The following is an 18566-nucleotide window of genomic DNA, read 5'->3' as shown; positions in this document are numbered from 1 at the left end:
GCCTTCTAAAACTTAAAATTGCACTAAATCATTTTAATTACTGCTTTTTTTTTCATTATTCTTTGGGACAGGTGGGCAGGACATCTGTTAAATCTTCCTACAGCCTCTTTGTTGAAAGCTGAACAGAATAATTTTCAGTGTATGTAAAGCTGCTTTCAGGAAGAAAATCTCTTCTTTTGAATAGAAAAATAAGTTTTCTACAAAGATGCATCAGTAGAAGATTTTTTTGTGATATTTCCTATTTTAAAACTGCTTTATAACAATAATCTTCTTCACTTAAGTGAAAGAATATCTGTCCTAAGGGAAGTTGTATGTAGTTAATACTTCAAATTCAAAGGAAGAGGCTTGCGATCCTTAATAAAATCCTCATAGTCTGTATCACTGTCTGCTCCTCAGGAAAAAAAGCCATCTCTATTTAAGAAAATTTATGTGGAAAGTAACGAAGAGCTTCAAATCTTTCAAGCTCATTTCTTGTAAGACAATTCATAATTCTAGACAATTCTAGTTTTTCAGTGCTTTGCCTGTGTTGTATTTAAAAGAAATTCAAGGTATCTCAGAACATTTTGTGAAGTGGCTATACCTAAAGGAAACAGACAAAACCTGTGTTTTAAAGGAACTCTGAAGAGAAAAAAATGAGCCAGTTTGTGCTTTTTTTTTTAAAGTCATAGTCCATCCATATTGTACAACTAATTGCTGCTGTCCTAATGACTACAGCTGGAAAAGAATCAAATTTAGTTACAGGTTATAGAAGAATGAAATGTTTAAACTCATTGATTTTGAATACATCTTTGTGTTCTGTGATTTCATTCACTACCAATTCAATCACTTAATCATATCAAACTGAAAATTAGCAATTCTATCAAATCCCAGTAGCCACACAGAATTACATCCATCTTTGCTGCTTAATACTGATGATCGTCCTCTTTAGCCAAAGAGTATGACTGATGCAGAGCTACATCCAAGCTCTGTCTGTACGTTACTTGTGTCCACTTGGAAGCACACTGCGGGCACCTCTCCATTAGCCTATTAATACTTCAGTCATGCTCAGGAATTAAGATCGACTACAGAGATCTGAAATGCTTCTGCAGACAAATTCTAATGGCACTGAGGCAATAAAAGGGAGCAGCAACAGCGTTGGAGACTTTTCACTCCCTATAAGAAGCTACCACAACCGTTTGCTGTTTATAATACACTGATTTTCAATTATGTACTACTGCCTGCAGGAGAACAACGTATTGTCTGGAAAACGTGACTTTTCTTCATGTCAGTATCTTAACTACAGCTATGAGACAAGGCTGAGTTTAAAAACTGGTCCAAGATTTATAATTACAACAAAGCAGCTTTACACAGAGAGCAGGACTGAGCTTTAAACAAATCAGTTTCTCCAGGGCCTAATGCTGCAACTGTTTCCAAGTGAGTGAGCTTCTTTGACTAGTTCTGATTTCCAAAGAGCTACTCATCCATATAAAGATTAACCAGATAAAACACTGAGTTTTCTATGAAAGAAAACTGATTAATTGTTAACCACTAGAGCTAGAAAATGCTCTGAAATGAGAGACATGAAATAATGGTAAAAGCACTGAAACATCTGATGGTTTTTGGCTTTGGTAAGGATCATATTTTCACGTGGGCAGAGTGAGCATGATATATTACACCAAAAAAACAGGTCTGTCCCGTAGTTTGTTACACTACATACAATTTTTTTTTATGTTAGCTGGTGACTTCCCGTGTACCCCTTTAGATGATCGAGCTCTTCTGTAAAGGGGTTGTAACCTTGTTCCCTTAAACAGCGTAAGGCCCAGAACAGTTGATCTGCTGGGGGAAATTCATCCCATTTAACCCATTCCCAACCTGTAAAGAAGAGAAAAAAGACAGTGTAAAATCAAACATGGAGCAGTTTGGCCTCTGCAAGTCTAGATGGGTGTTTCTTGAGCAGAAATTGCCAGTAACACAGTCGAGTTCTCTATTGTGTATGTAATTATTGTACATTAATTACTTCTGTCCCACTAAGTCCTGATCCTACCAAGAATCAGTGTTTACTCAGATCTGCAGAATCATAGAATCATTAAGGTTGGAAAAGACTTGCAAGACCACCGAGTCTAGCCATCAGCCTAACACCACCGTGCCCACTAAATCACGTCCCAAAGCGCCCCACCTACACATTTACTGAACACCTCTGGGGAGGGTGACTCTACCACATCCCTGGGCAGCCTGTTCCAACACCCAATTGCTCTTTCAATAAAGAAATTTTTCCTAATATCCAATCTAAACCTCTCCTATTGCAACCTGAGGCCATTTTGTCTTGTCCTATCACTTGTTACTTGTAAGAGGAGACCAGCACCCAACTCTCTACAGCCTCTTTTCAGGTAGTTGTAAAGAGCAATAAGGTCTCCCCTCAGCCTCTTCTTCTCCAGCCTAAACAACCCCAGTCCCCTCAGCCACTTCTCACAAGACTTGTTCTCCAGCCCCTTCACCAGCTTTGTTGCCCTTCTCTGGACACGCTCTGGGACTTCAACGTCCTTCTTGTAGTGAGGGTTCCAAACCTAAACAGGTGTGGCCTCACCAGTTCTGGGTACAGGGGCACAATCATTTCCCTGCTCCTGCTGGCCACACCATTTCTGATACAAGCCAGGACGATGTTTGCCTTCTTGGCCACCCAGGCACACTGCTGGCTCACATTCAGCCTCATGGATGTACCTGTAGCCCCACCCTGCCCTCAATACTGTGTTCAGCTTTGGGCCCCTCATTACAAGAAAGACATTGAGGTCCTGGAGTGTGTCCAGAGAAGAGCAAAAAAGGTAGTGAAGGGGCTGGAGAATAAGTCTTATAAGGAGTGGCTGAGGAACGGGTTGTTGAGCCTGTAGGAGGCTAAGGGGAGACCTTATCACTGTCTGCAACTGCCTGAAAGGAGGTTGGAGCAGGGTGGGTGCTGGTTTCTTCTCTCAGGTGATACAATGAGAGGGAGTGGGGGGGTGTTGCTTGACAGGCAACTGAACATGAGCCAGCAGTGTGCCCAGGTGGCCAAGAAGGCCAATGGCATCTTGGCTTGTATCAGAAACGGCGTGACCAGCAGGTCCAGGGAGGTTATTCTCCCTCTGCACTCGGCACTGGTGAGACCGCTCCTCGAATCCTGTGTTCAGCTCTGGGCCCCTCACCACAAGAAGGATGTTGAGGCTCTGGAGTGAGTCCAGAGAAGAGCAACAAAGCTGGTGAAGGGGCTAGAGAACAGGCCTATGAGGAATGGCTGAGAGAGCTGGGGTTGTTTAGCCTGGAGAAGAGGAGGCTGAGGGGAGACCTCATTGCTCTCTACAACTACCTAAAAGGAAGTTGTGGAGAGGAGAGAGCTGGCCTCTTCTCCCAAGTGACAGGGGACAGGGATGAGAGGGAATGGCCTCAAGCTCTGACAGGGGAGGTTCAGGCTGGACATTAGGAAAAATTTTTTCATGGAAAGGGTCGCTGGGCACTGGAACAGGCTGCCCAGGGAGGTGGTTGATTCACCTTCCCTGGAAGTGTTTAAGGCACCGGTGGAAGAAGGCCTGAGGGGCATGGTTTAGTGCCTGATAGGAACGGTTGGACTCGATGATCCAGTGGGTATTTTCCAACCTGGTGATTCAATGATTCTATGAAGTGTGACCACCTGAGGAGCTCCAAGAGCCCAGAGCACCCACCGGCGCCATCCCCTACAAGGATCCACGCTCCAAGAGCAGCCCCTACCCCTACATAAGCCACGCCCACAATGAAGTCCCAACCCCAGTGGGAGCCCCGCCTGGCTGAAGCCCCGCCCCTTACGAGGATCCGCCTCGACCCCAACCAATGAAGATCTGCTTGGTAGCCCCGCCCCCTTACAGAAGCCCCGCCCCACAGCCCATCCCCAGCCAATTCTCGCCCACTACCAAGCCCTAAAACAAGCCCCGCCCCGCCGAACCCACTCCCCCTGCAGAAGCCCCGCCCCATGCAGCTCACACCCCCCGTGGCCCCGCCCCTCACCCTCGTTCTTGTCGGGCTCGCGGTTGCGCGGCTCCGCGCCGGGCTCCGCCTCGCCCTTCATCACGACGGTGACGTAGTGGTAGCGCGCGGCGGCGCAGACGGCGTTGACGGCGGACGCGAAGCGCACGTCGCGCAAGGGCAGCGCCGCCTCCTCCAGCGTCTCCCGCGCCGCGCACTCCGCCAGGCTCTCCCTGCGGGCACGGGAGGGCGCGGCGGCTCAGGGCGGGGCAGCCGGCTCGCCGCGGGGGCCGCGGGGCGGGGGGAGGGGAGGCTCGGGGCTCCTACCCGAACTCCAGGTGGCCTCCGGGGAGCTGGTGGGTGCCGGCCCCCACCGGGCCCTTCCTCTTGCCTAGGAGGACGCAGCCGGGGTGCGAGGCGCTGGTGACTACCACGCCCACGCCGATCCCGGGGCGCGGGGGCGGTGTCGCCTCGCCCATGGCGGCTCCGCTCGCCCTCCTTTCTGGGCACGTGGGGCGCCGCGGTGACGTCAGGCCGGGCCCCGCGACGGGTGATGACGTCGTTCGGGGGCGTGGCCTGTGATCCGGGTTTTCCCGCCCCGCCGGGGTGTCACGTGCGCCTCGCGCCCTCGGTGGTGGGGGTGGCGGGGCGGTCGCTATGGTCACGAGGCGGCGGTTTCGGAGTATTTCTGGCCTCCGAGTTGAGGCCGTAGACCTCTAAGGTCCTCCAGGCCAACCCTCAGCCTGACGCCACTGTGCCCACTAAACGTGAACTGCCGCTGAGAACTGAAAATGCCGGCAAATAAATCATAGAATCATAGAATAACCAGGTTGGAAGAGACCCCACATCATCAAGTCCAACTATTCCTATCAAACACTAAACCATGCCACTCAGCACCTCGTCCACCCATCCCTTAAACACCTCCAGGGAAGGTGACTCAACCACCTCCCTGGGCAGCCTGTTCCAATGCCCAATGACCCTTTCTGTGAAGAATTTTTTCTAATGTCCAGCCTAAATCTCCCCTGGCGGAGCTTGAGGCCATTCCCTCTTGTCCTGTCCCCTGTCACTTGGGAGAAGAGGCCAGCACCCTCCTCTCTACAACCTCCTTTAATGTTCTTATGAACTTCACAACAGTCAAAACTCTTGATAATTTGGAGCTTTGGCTCCAGCTCTGCTTGACATTGCGTTTGAGATGGGGAGAGACGGCAAACAGAGGTGATTGGAGGAGGAGACACGTCTGTTCAGCGCAGATCATGCTGCACACAAGATGTTACCATCTTCAAAGAATGAACAGTGTCTGGAAAAAACAGCGTCTGGAAGAAAACATGCTATCGGAGGGGCATTCTGTTTCTCTTTCAAAAAACGTGGTTACTTAGATGAAACTCCAGTTTAGCTTACCTAAGTAATACTAACTGCTTCTTGTATCACCACATCTGCAAGCTTTTTGAATGCCTCCAGGGATGGTGACTCCACTTCCCTAGGCAGCCTGTTCCAATGCTTCACCACTCTTTTGGTAAAGAATTTTTGTCTAATAGAATCATAGAATAGTTAGGGTTGGAAGGGACCTCAGAGATCATCCAGTTCCACGTTCCCTGCTAGGGACAGGGACGCTTCCCACCAGCCCAGGCTGCCCAAGGCCCCATCTAACCTGGCCCTGAACACCTCCAGGGATGGGGCAGCCACAGCTTCTCTGGGTAGCCTGTGCCAGTGCCTCACCACTCATGGTGCATATCCAGTCTGAATCTCACTTCATGTAACTTGAAGTTGTTCTCCCTCATCCTGTCGCTTGTTGCTTACGAGAAGAGAAGAAGGTCACTGAGATTTGAAATTCTCAGGTCACTGAGAACTGAAAAAGCATTTGTGCAAATGACGGGCACCTGAAACCAAACAAAGTAGGGAGAACTGTGTCTTGGAAATCAGGGTGCCACTTGGTCTCTGGCAGCAGATCTGTGCAGAACTTAAGAAGTGGCCCATTATAGGTTAGCCCGCGGTTCCTGATGAGTGAGGCCTCTGACTCTGAAGCGTCACTAAGAAATCATTAAAAAATAAAGTACAGCCTTAGCTAAGCAGTGAACCAGAAGCAGAAAACCAATTCCTGACTGATAGAATAAATGAAGAAATCAAAATTTTGGCTAGCAAATGTTAACTTTCATTTTCACTTTGCTTTTAATTATAGAAAGATAATTGTGTGAAGTGTAAGATAAAAACTTTAATGTTCCTTATAAACAGCTATAATATTTATCAGATTTCCCCTTTCCATCTATCAGCCTATTGGACACAACAGGGATATGAAGTATTATTCCTTTGCAGGACTTAAGCTTTTTGGTAAGGTTTTGACAAACTTATGTACAGAAGTTTTATTTCCTTATGAACATCACAGGGCCAAACTGGCGGAAGATCTATCACTACTTTTTATGGGATTAGTTTTCTGAAGTTTAATTGCCTGAACCAGCTCACTAGGGCATCAGATGAGTCCTGGTGTTGGTGTGAAGGAAATGTCAGAGGAGCGCGTGACTGGGCGTGTAGAGGCAAGGCTGCCCTTTGACAGTAGCTGGCTGGGCTGTTCAGCTGTAACGTCAGCCCATGCCCTGAATTACTGACATTAGTAAATAATAATAAATAAATAATCTTGGGCAAATTGCCAAACTAACTGACCTTTTGATTCATATGCATCTTCCAGTGCAGTTGGCGTACCTTAATCTCCAAATTAAACATCTATCAGTTGTGTCACTTCTGTATTTACAAGGTAACATGACAGTGATCTTATGAAAGCCTTATCAAAGACTCTAATCACCCACTAAGCTCATGCTAGTCCAATATATCAATACACCACAGGGCTGTTTATCTGAACAATGAAAACATTCTACTTTCTGTGTACCCCATTTTCCTGTACTTTATACCTAACAACATTTACAAACAAGTCTGAAGGTGGCCCACAGTCATTCTGCTCAAATCTTTTTAAATACAAAAAATATTCCTACAGTCATTATGCTTGTTAGCATGGTAGCGGGATACAATTTCTTACAAATATTAAATGAATATAATTATCTAGAATGTAACTTTCATATTTCTTATAAACAACTGTAACATTTGTCAGTAGGCTTACATTTTCCCTTTCTCACTACTATGCTATTAATCATAACAAGGATTTGAAGTAGTATTCCTTCACAGGACTTTTAACTATTCTTTTGGGTTTTGTTAAGGTTTTGAGATCTGCTTTTATACAGATGTTTTTATTGTTTTGGGTTTTTTTCATCTTGTATTTGTGGTCATTAACATAAAAAATACTGTATGAAAATAAAACATATTTTCTTGACTTAATCTGTTCTAATCAGTTTCACTTTAGGATTTATTTAGGGCATGGGTATGCACTCAGGTTTTGCACAGATTGTGAAATAAATGCAGACCAGTACCTCTGAGTTTGATAGACGGTTAACGGACATCCACTGAAGAAAAGAGATAAGAATAAGCCAAGTTTGAGAAAGTAAACATGCATCTTCTACTATGGTAATATGTTGAAAAGCTTGCAAGGTTACAATGTATATGCTTATGTAAACTTGTTTATTAATATTTAATCTGACAAATTACTTCTGTGAGATAAGCAGCTAAAACAGTATTTAAACCAGCACGTGTCCAGGCTGCTGCTGAAAGAGAGGCACCAACATTTCAGACCCATTTGTTCCTCATGCTCGTGCTGTTACTGAAGTGGCTGTGCCATGAGCTGGAGGACTGAATTGATTTGGCTCCAGAAATAATTTTTTTCTTCATGAATTTGTTTTCTTGTGTGCTGTGAGCAGCACAGGGAGGGGACGGAGTGGAATTAAAGCAGATTAAACAGCACAAAGCCAAGCCTAACTCAGCAAGATGGGAAAAACATTAATTTTTCATCAGGATGGGTTCCCTGGTATGATTACAGCTCAGGTAAATGAGTGATTGAATTGGCACAAGGGAGGCAATGAGTATGAGCAGCTGGGAACAAGAATGATGGGATTAATCACATTACCGGCAGACCAGATTTATGTCGGATAAAATGACTGCACAGCTGTTCCAGAAGAAAAACACATAGAGAAACTAGGTCAGAAAAGCACACGCTCTAACAAGTCACTTGAAAACCAGATATACAATCAGAAAACATCCGTGCCTCTGAAAATCTCTTGCACTCTGTTCCCTGGCTGTGGAATTTACTACATATTCACATTTGCTTAGCAGAAGTATGAACTGGAAGATTTAAGGATTATGCTTAAATATTTTATGTTGCAAAGCTGAGTGGAATGTGACAGCAGTGCATGGCATCAAAGTCCTGCCAGCAGGAAATATGAGCTTGGAAGGTGGATGGATTTTCTCTAACTTGCTTTCAAGCAGCTGGTTGTCATCCTGAGCCTTGATACTGAACATTTGAAATTGTTGACTGTTTCCTCGCTTGTATTTTAGCATAAATATTCCTGTGATACCTCATGTTTCCAATAAATCAATGTCTCTTACCATAAATCATCCTTTGCTATAATATTACAGCTTGATAGAAATTAGTATCATAAATTAGGAAATATTTGAGATGTAGTTTTTAGGTTGCAACATAAAGAAGTTCTGATCACATGCATATAGTACGATCCTGTATTTTTTTTTAAGGAAGTCAGTAATCATAGAAACATAGAATGGTTTGGGTCAGAAGGAACCCTTAAGGATCATCTAGTTTCAACCCACTGTCATAGCCAGTGACATCTTCCATTAGACCAGCTTGCTCAAAGCCCCTTGAACACCTCCAGGGATGGGGCATCCACTACTTCTTTGGGCAACCTGTTTCAGTGCCTCACCACCCTCAGAGTAAAGAATTTCTTCCTATTATCTAATCTAAATCCACCCTCTTTCAGCTTAAAATCATTACCCTATCACTACACTCCCTGACAAAGAGGACCTCCCCAGGTTTGCTTTAGGCCCTCTTTAAGTAGCGGAAGGCTACTATAAAGTCCCCCCAAAGCCTTCTCTTCTTTAGGCTAGTCAACCCCAACTCTATCCGCCTGTCCTTGTATGGGAGGTGCACCAGCCCTCTGATCATCTTTGTGACTCCTCTATGGATTCGCTTTAAGAGATCTGTCCTCTTCGTTTGTTGAGAACTCCAGGACTAAACACTGTTCTCCAGATGAGGTCCCACAAGAGCAGAGTGGGAGAATCACCTCCCTTGACCTGCTGGTTACACTTCTTTTGAAGCAGCACAGGCTTTCTAAGCTGCAAGTGCACACGGCTGGCTCACGTTGAGCTTCTCATCCACCAGCATCCCCAAGTCCTCTTCAGGGATGCTCTCAATCCATTCTCTTTCCAGGCTGTATTTCAGCTTTGGGTTGCCCTGACCCTGGTGCAGGACCTTGCACTTGGCCTTGTTGAACTTAGTGAGGTTCACACAAGCCCACCTCTCAAGTCTGTCAAGATCCCTCTGGATGGCATCCCTTTCCCCCAGCATATCGACCACACCACACAGCTTGGTGTTATTGGCAAACTTGCTGAGAGTGCCCTCAATCGCGCTGTCAATGTGTGCGGCAAAGATGTTAAACAACACTGGTCCCAATATTGAACCCTGCGGAATGCCGCTCATCACCGGTCTCCAGTTAGACATTGAGCAACTGACCACAGCTCTTTGAGTGCAACCATCCAGACAGTTCCTTATCTGCTGAGTGGTCTATCTGTCAAGACAAGAATTGTGATTTTATTTGGATGGAATGTGCATCTCTACCATTATATATTACAGAGAGCCGAGCCTCACCTAATAAGGCAGTGGCAGAATTCCTTTGATTTGGGAGCTGAAGTGAGACAGGCTTGGCTCTGCTAGAGCAGAGTGTTAGGGTAAGAGTGGCAGAGCATGAGAGCAGGTAGCTCAGAGATGCTGTGGAACCTCCATCCCTGAAGAAGCTGAAAACCCAGCAGGGCACAGCCCAGAGTGAACTGCAAGCTGGCCTTGCTTTGAGCAAGGGGTGACCTGAGGGGAAGAGGAGGGTCTGGAGCTGGTGGCCTTCAGAGACCTCTTCCAGCCTAAACTGCTCTATGATTCTGTTGTGGCAGGCAGTAGGATCTCTGCTTATAAACTCATGTACTCAATATTTGCAAATATACAGAAAAGTGTTGAAAGACATACACCTTTTGATTTAAACAATGATTTTGCTTTTCAATTTAAGATAAGCAGGTAGCTCCTTACTGTGATATCAGCAGCTGCACTTATTTGAAGACTGTTCATCTCCTTAAAGCCAAGAAAGGATGACAAGGCTTGTAAGATCACAGAGGCCTGGATCTGTTAAGTCCTTTGAGACCTACTGAGACATTGAGCGCTACAGAAATATGAACATGTGTGGATGATTTTTATTTCTTGTGGAGAAACTAGGTATAGCTGAAGTTGCTTAGCTGTTTCTAGTTCTTTGGGATTAGTTTTTGCAAGTTTGCTATACTAAACCATAAATATTAATCCCATAAATTTCTAGCATGTCATCTTTATGCGTCAGCTCTTGGGGTTAGTTTCAACAAAGCCAATTCAGTTATTTCTAGGAGATATATTGGGGAAATATATTTTGGGTTCGGGAACAAAAAAGCCTTTCTGGAGAAAAAAAATGCTTAGTGGTCAAAGGATGAAAATTTATTCAAGTTAGTATCAGTAAATCCATATACCATTTGTGCACAGAGCTTTTTAAAGTCTTGCTGTTACTACCGAAGTATTTCACCTCACATGGCATATTCCGGTCCCTTCAGCTTAAATTTACTCACTTATTTTTCTGTGAGATGCTGTCAGTTAGAACTGGGAGGTAGTTTTGCCTCACAGCTGAGAAATCAGGACTATTTGCCTTTGTCATGTTTAGTGTCAGCAAGTGAGTTCTGTCAACCAGAAGTGAGTGTTCAGTCAGAAAGTGCTCACTTAGTCAATGAAGCTGAGGCATGATCTAATAAGCTCTTATCTGTGCCTCTGAGACACGATGATAGCAAGAGAGTATTTGGTCTCTATATTTCTAGGTAAAAACCCTGGACATTTTGCCACATTAGGATGCCGCTCACTTTTCTCTAGGACAGGAGCTCTTGTCCCCTTCCTCTGCTGGGCTGTTTTATTGACACTCTGCTTTCGTTGTGTGCCAGAGTGTTTTCCATGAGGATGGCCAGGATGCTTTATGCAGCTGTATTCTTGCATTCTCCAGGTAAATATAGCTAGAACACCACTCCAGCTATGCCACTTTTAACGTTAGGAAAGATGGTAGTCAGGAAAGGTTGATAATCTACAGCTCCCTCCTTCTACAGGGATAATATAACCATGACTGATATTTTCCCTTTTTTTCTCCTCATGCTTGCTATCTTAAAATACGTGAAATTGCACTAAAGATGCACACTATATAAATAAGGATACAAAGCTTTATATTTGAATATACCAATGCAAATTTTACCTACACATTTAATTTTTATTTTTTTTTAATATGGCAGTGCAAACATAAAGAGTAGCTGCTTTAGACAAAACGAGGAGAGAAACCTAATAAAATCTTTTAGATTACCTTTGCTATTTAGATTCTATCCCTAAATTGTCCTGACTCAACAGGAATAAATGCTGCCATGCTTACATGAACAGTCTTGCATGAAGTTGGTAGCTCTATTTTCTACTGGGATATTGTGCAATAGTTGCTTGCAAGAGATGTCTGAATATTTTATGTATTCCTATCATTACTTGCATAAAACCCCACAGAAGAGCTGACAGGAATGATTTTCTATTCAATAGATTGTCATGCAATTTGTTAAGCCAAGATGTACTACCATGCAAAAGCATCTACCAAGACAAATGTGTTGTCTTTTGCTCTCTAAATCCACTCTTTTTTGCCTCTTACACGTGTGGCAAACAACAATTCTTGTGATCTTTCAATATGCTTTAGTTTTTTAATTTTTTTAATTTGAGATTGTTTCATTGAATTTCCTTGCTAGTAGTTCTCTTCAACTGCAAATATGCTTTCATACTAATAAATAATTGCTTGCCAAATATTTTTCACCTTCAGTTTATAACAGATCTGATATTTTGTATGTCTCTATCTAGAATTTCCTGCATTTTAATAGTAACAAAGAAGAGGAAAGAAGACAGGTGAGAAAACTGCTTTTGCTCCAACTCTTTACAAACCCCCTAACACTAAGTAATACCTTTTTTATTTTGGTGCTTGTGCAGGTCCTCTGTGATAATGTCTTGCACTGATTCTTGCCTGCAAATAGACGTTTTACTTTAGCATGAACAATGAGCAGTTGAAGGTTGACCCTGAGCTATGGACCTCTGCTCTGATTTCCAAAGCTTAGATAGGATTCAGACATAAAGATGTAGTCAGTGCATTATGATGACAAAGGCCAGCTTCATGGTTCAGTGCTGCAGTGTTTATCAAAATTTCACTGCAGGAGAAGAAATAAACTTGATCTGCCTGCCTGAACTTATTGGGAAATGGAGAAAAATAAAGATAGGTTGATGTGGTGAGGTCACTGGTTAGGTCCCATGCGGCCTGAGTTCCTTTACAGACTTTGCTTTTAAACTTGATTTCTTCGTTTTCCATGGCTGTCAAATACTATACTGCTAGAGAAATCCTTTGTTAGGAAATCTGTGGATACAAAGTAGACAAGGATTCACAGTATCCCCAGTGTGCCACTGGCCTGCATGTCAGGGTAATTAGCGATTTGATGAAGTGTCCACAATGAAGCTCTGGAGAAGACTGAGTAAAGGAAAGAAATAAAGACTGCTTACCTCCAGCTGAAAAAATGGAAATTCCACAAACAGTCCTTCTACTTAGGGAAGAGTTTCTCTATAACAGAAGGGGATTTTGAAGAAGTTAGCCTACTTTACCATTGCCTGTGCCCTGACCGTATCTTTGTGATAAATCGATGATCTGCATTATTCTCCACAATCCTGGCTTGACATTAAACTCCAAATAATATTGCATTTCATATTAGAATTTATGAGACCTGTAAGATTTTCTGCATTACACAGTTCCTCATCACAGAAGAGAAAATCTTCACTTTTAAAATCTTACTTTGGAAAGGGTCTACTTGAGCAAAAAATGGGTTGATTCCTATATCCTTCATTGACTATCATGACCTCCTGTCCTTTTTTTAATACCAGAATATTCTTTTTTTATATCAGTGATGAAATTATAATTCATACCCGGTTCCATTAAGAGTATTCTTTGTCATCAAGATATGCTGTCAGCCCAGAAGTGGTCACAGTCTTAACGATTCATAGACAATCACGGTGTGCATAGGCAAGAGCAATTGGACAAATTACAGCTGTATTGTGGTAAAAGAGCGTTTTTGTCTTCATTGCTTGTTAATTATTTCTTTGCTCTGATGTGCACAGACAAGATTGAGTCACCAGAAAGAGGGTAGGTTGCGAGACAATTCTGTTTCATTTGTAGCTCTGCCATTAATTTTTTAAGTGTTCTGGGGCAACTCATAGGCTGGCAAAAATGGATAAAATGGATTGTGCTGCAGAATCTATGAAACTTTTGGGTGTATTTGATCCCAAGGCAGCCTGAGACAGAAGAATATAGAAGTGTCCATTAGGTCAGGACAAAAATCCATCCAGGACAGTACCTAGTAGTCTGGAGTGGATGTCTGGAATATAATAGGCAAGAAATCATGACAGGGCTTTTGGCTTCTGTGTAGTTATGTCCCTCTTCTCGTTCTTCTCTTCAGATCCACCAAGACTCCTCTTGAGCCCGTTAAACTTACATCATTGCAGGATCCATGGCAAGGTGCTCCATAGCTTAAATATGTGAATAATCACTTTTGCAAACAAAATCCTTTTGCTGACATTGAACTTTTCACATACCAGCTTTCCATGGTGTTTCCCAGTTCTTTTATTGGGAGAGAGATAGTGAGCTGTTGCTTAATGTTCCTACTGTTCTCTGTAGAAAAATGCACACATCCAGATCTGAAGACTGTGTACATTAAAAGCCTGTTGCAAGGACAGGCAAAGATGACAGAATCTTTACAGGAGAGGCACAAGAGCACCTTCAGGGTAGGACCCTGGCTTGCCTTTTCTGTATGGGAGTCATTGGAAGGAAAGATACAATAACCTGCTCATACTGAAAATAAGTGCAGTGAATAGTTTCATGTTATTAGGTGCTCCTAAGGGTCCCCTTAGCAACCTGCACTTTGTCCACAGTCGACCACAACAGTACTCCTGCAGATAAGCAATGCAGAGAGAATTCATGGGCTGCAAGGCATGTTATATAAAACAACGTAGACACCACCGAAGGATTATTCTCACTTTGCTGCCAGTCAGACTTTTTTGCCCTGACCTTGTCTGGTCTGGAAGCTAAATCCAGTTAATTATCTGTCATATTGCAAAAGTGAGGTCCTTCCTCCTGTCTTCAACTAGAGTGTTCTGGAAAACTCAGTAAGGTTTTCTCCATGGGTATTGGGATGCTTTTTAAGCCCCTGCTAAATCTCTTCTTTTGTTCTTGGAAATGTTTTACCCTCTAAATTAATGGCCTTGGCAGAGGCTTTGGCTTTCTCACTCAGATATCTTTCTTGGCAAGATGCTCTGTCCTAATGCTTTTAGACTTAAACAGGAACCAGTAGATCTTACAAGGTCTGGGAAACAAATCAGATTGCACCATTGTCACTAGGTAGATGCGGTGAATCCATAATAAAGCAAATTAATATCTGTTTCATAATGCCTGATCCTTCTGGGATGCTTTATTTGGCCTCAGACAGCTGGCTGTTTGTTAAAACATCTTTGTTCCTTCTACCCCATTTGCAAATACCTTTTCCCTCCTTCTTTATAGCTTTAAATACATCTTCAGAGAGAACTTCTGTCCTATGTTAAAAAGTTTATTCTGACTTCAGCAAGAAATCTCACCATTTTAAACTTTGAATAAGAAGGAACCTATATCTACAGTTTTCTGGAGATTTAACAAAACATCTGGATATTTCTCAGAATCCTGCCGTGCGTTCTTCTTTCTTGCACAGTCTCTGGAAGTGTTGATCAGGTATCAAACTAGGCTAAGCCCATGCAATCCTGAGCTAGTTTAACTGGATTCATTAGGAATTTTCTTGTTTGTAGCCAAGATTATTATCTTTATCCTGTTTCTGTAGGAAGGAAAGAAAACGTGGATGTGTCATTTCCAAGAACTGATGTTTTTAAGGTTTGAGTTGTGTTAATTCCCAACCACCTTGTACTGACAGTCTGTGCCGGATGGTGGCACTGGTGATCAGACAGAAGGCAGACAGAAATTCATGCATTTTTACAATGAATTGCAGTTAGACCGATTCTCACAGCTGACAATGAAATCAGACAATGCAACATCCAAATAATTAAAGCTCTTCATATCATACAGCTGTGTATCAGACCACAGAGAATGGCATCAGCTGCCACAGTCTTTCTAGAAGTCCTTTAGTATTGCAAGACCATCTAGGATTTCTTCTTTTGATGTATAAGGTTAAAACCTTCTTCATCTTAATATTGGAAGGAGAAGTCACCTGCAGTTAGGAGGCAATGATACAACAGTAGTTGTACTCTGAATGTTTTACAGCTCATTTATTCAACTTTCTTGCAGCAGCAAACAACTTAGTCCGGGTGTAAGTCTAGTTTCCTGACCTGCAACCAGTACTTGCCCCTGAAGCTTTGGGCTTTTAAGCTTAAGGTTCTAAGCCTTACCACGCTTCATAACATTGTCTTTGTAAACTTTCTTGCATACCCTTTCTCATCCTTTGCAGGAGGAAGGTTATTTTGGAGAGTCTCCCAGAGTTATGAGATTTCCTAAGGTGTGTATGTGAAAATGACATTCGGGTGCTGTCCTGTGATGGAGCTGCGGGCAGGTCTGGTGACTAGTGAAGAGCTCCTGTGTGTACAGAGGAGAGGTATTCTGGTGGAGAAAGGCATCAAAGTTTAAGTGCCTGCCTCCTCCTTGGCAGAAGGAAGACTTTTCTTAGCTGTGGTGGAAAATTTTGGATGGTCTATGAAAATTTTGCAGCTGTTTACAGCTCAGTGACGTACTTCTGCCTTGCACGTCTGTACGTAAGCAGTGTGGAGAAGAGCACCATGCTGAGCTTGTTGCAGGGCTAACAGGTCACAGTAACACTAAGACAGCCAAAAGCCAGAAGCAAAATGACCAAACCATGGTTACTCTATCTTTTCAATAGTCACTGAAGGAGAATCTATGATAATGCACTTTCAGTTCCAGAAGAAAAAAAATGCAGCTTGTCTGTTTATTGAATAATTTCAGTTACAAAACTCAGGGGAATCACAGCCCTGGCATGGTTTTCCTTTAAATCAGATCTAGCTTTGACATTCATGATGTAAGGAAATAACTGCATTTTTCTTTATTATTGATAAAGGACATTTCTCATTTTGTTTTGCCAGGCCACTCCTCTTTTCTCAATCACTGTCGTCTTTTCAGTGAAACAGTTTTGCCTCCTCTTGACTGATGAGATCTGCTCATTGGTTTCTGCAGAGATGTCTGTCCTCTGCTGAGGATCCTTAGTGGATGATTCCTGGCAGCCACAGTAAACACACCCAGACTGAACAGCAAAGGCGGAGGCACAGCTTCAAGTGGTGCGAGGCAGAAATGGGTCTGTATTGCGGTGGAGGAGCCTGGTACAAAGGAGTGAGGAGGGGCTGCAGAATGAGCATCTGGAAATAATGGGTCTTCAGTTCAATTTGGTAATGGATATGCTTGAGTTACTGCATGAAGACACCCTGAAACATGAAAAGAAAATTCCTTAGGATAGAAATATTGACAAATTTTCCACTTTGAAGCCAGGGCAGGGGTGGCAGGAGGGAGCTAGGGCCTCTCCTTCCGTCTGACATGCACAGTGCCAGCTGGGGCTGATAAGGGCAGGATGGTTGTGGGAGAATTGCAACTCTTTTTAGGATCCCTGTTGGAAAATGACGGGTTTTTTTAGAACAAAGTTGTCCAGGGCTGGAGCATCTCTGCTATGAGGACAGGCTGAGACAGTTAGAGTTGTTCAGCCTGGAGAAAAGGAGACTTGGGGGAGACCTTATAGTGACCTTCCAGTACTGAGAGGGGCTATGGGAAAGCTGGGAGGGGCTCTTCATCAGAGAGTGCAGGGATAGGACAAGAGGGAATGATTTTAAGCTGAAAGATGGAAAATTTATATTGGATATTAGGAAGAAATTTTTCACTGTGCAGGTGGTGGGGCACTGGAACTTCCATCCCTGGAGGTTCTCAGGGCTGGGTTGGATGGTGCCTTGAGCAGCCTGGACTGGTAGGAGGTGTCCCTGCCCATGGCAGGGGGTTGGAACTGTATGATCTTTAAGGTCCCTTCCAACCCAAACCATTCTATGATTCTGTGATTCTATGACACACAAGGAGCTGGGCAGGGCTGGGCAGGAGTGCGGGGACACGTGAGGAGCTGGGCAGGGCAGGAGCGCAGGGACAGAGTTGGGATTTCTCAGTCTGGAGAAGAGAAGGCTCTGAGGAGACCTTATAGCGACCTTCCAGTACCTTAAGGGGCTACAAGAAAGCTGAGGAGGGACTGTTCATAAAGGTTTGTGGTGATAGGATGAGGGGGAACCGGTATAAACTGGTGAGGGGAAGATTTAGACTAGACATAAGCTGGAAATTCTTCACTATAAGAGTAGTGAGGCACTGGCACAGGTTGCCCAAAGAAGTGGCTGCCCCATCCCTGGAGGTGTTCAAGGCCAGGTTGGATGGGGCCTTGGGCAGCCTGGGCTGGTGGGAGGTGTTACTTCCCGTGGCAGGGAGGTTGGAACTGGATGATCTTTAAGGTCCCTTCCAACCCAAACTATTCTATGATTCCATGACCTTTTACAAAGGCATATAGTGATAGGACTAGGGGGAATGGCTATAAATTGGTGAGGGGCAGGTTTAGACTAGACATAAGGAGGAATTTTTTCATGATGAGGGTGGTGAGGCACGGGCACAGGTTGCCCAAGGGAGGTATTCAGGGGAGGCCTGGGTGGGAGGTGTCCCTGCCCATGGCAGCAGGCTTGGAACTGGACGAGATTTAAGGTCCCTTCTAACCCAAACCCAAAAGAAGTAGCTAATATTACAATAAATGGAATATCTTTGATTTAAGCCAAAGTATAATTAAGTAATTGTATTTTTGAAAGTCGCACAGAATGTCCCTCTGATGGCATTTTTTCTTCCAAGCAGTGTTTTCCAGACATTGTTCATTCTTTGACGATGACAACGTCTTGTGTGAAGCACGATCTGTGCTGAACGGGCGTCTCTTCTTCTCTAATCTCCCCTGCTCAAATGCAAGGTCAGACAGAGCTGGCTCCAAAGCTCCAAATTAGCAAGAGATTTGACTGTTGTCAAGTTAACAATAACATTAAAATCAGTCCTTGGCAGGTAATAGAATGCGCGTAAGATTTCTGGGGGAATTTATACATATGCACGGCAGTGGGAAATAGATTCTGTCCCCAGCTCTTGTCTTGCTGCACACGATTGATGCAGATCTCTCCCTCGTGTTTCCCACCCCTGATAAAGGCTGCTTGCTTCCTAAAACTCCAGAACGGTTCTCGGGGAGTTTATTTCTCAGCGTTCTCGGTGTCACGGCGATTGTATGATCGGTGGGGGGGGTAGGAGGGCGGTAGTTGCCGCCGCTCCTCAGTCCTCCCCGGCAGGGGGCAGCACCGCCCGCCC

At 44.0% G+C, this 18566-nt stretch overlaps 1 protein-coding gene across 1 annotated transcript; it reads right to left on the bottom strand.

Annotated features, from left to right (window-relative positions):
* Positions 1–1649: 1649 nt before the first annotated feature.
* NUDT15 (nudix hydrolase 15) lies at positions 1650–4456 on the bottom strand. Its single transcript, XM_069850005.1, has 3 exons — positions 4273–4456; positions 3988–4178; positions 1650–1851 (listed from the first exon to the last, which is right to left on the bottom strand). The coding sequence occupies exons 1-3, from the start codon at positions 4422–4424 to the stop codon at positions 1706–1708; spliced, it is 489 nt and encodes a 162-aa protein (XP_069706106.1). The 5' UTR covers positions 4425–4456; the 3' UTR covers positions 1650–1705.
* Between the last annotated feature and the right edge of the window lie 14110 nt (positions 4457–18566).

This window comes from Phaenicophaeus curvirostris, chromosome 1, assembly GCF_032191515.1.
Source record: "Phaenicophaeus curvirostris isolate KB17595 chromosome 1, BPBGC_Pcur_1.0, whole genome shotgun sequence".
NCBI lineage: Eukaryota > Metazoa > Chordata > Aves > Cuculiformes > Cuculidae > Phaenicophaeus > Phaenicophaeus curvirostris.
This window is presented reverse-complemented; position numbering and strand designations above follow the sequence as displayed.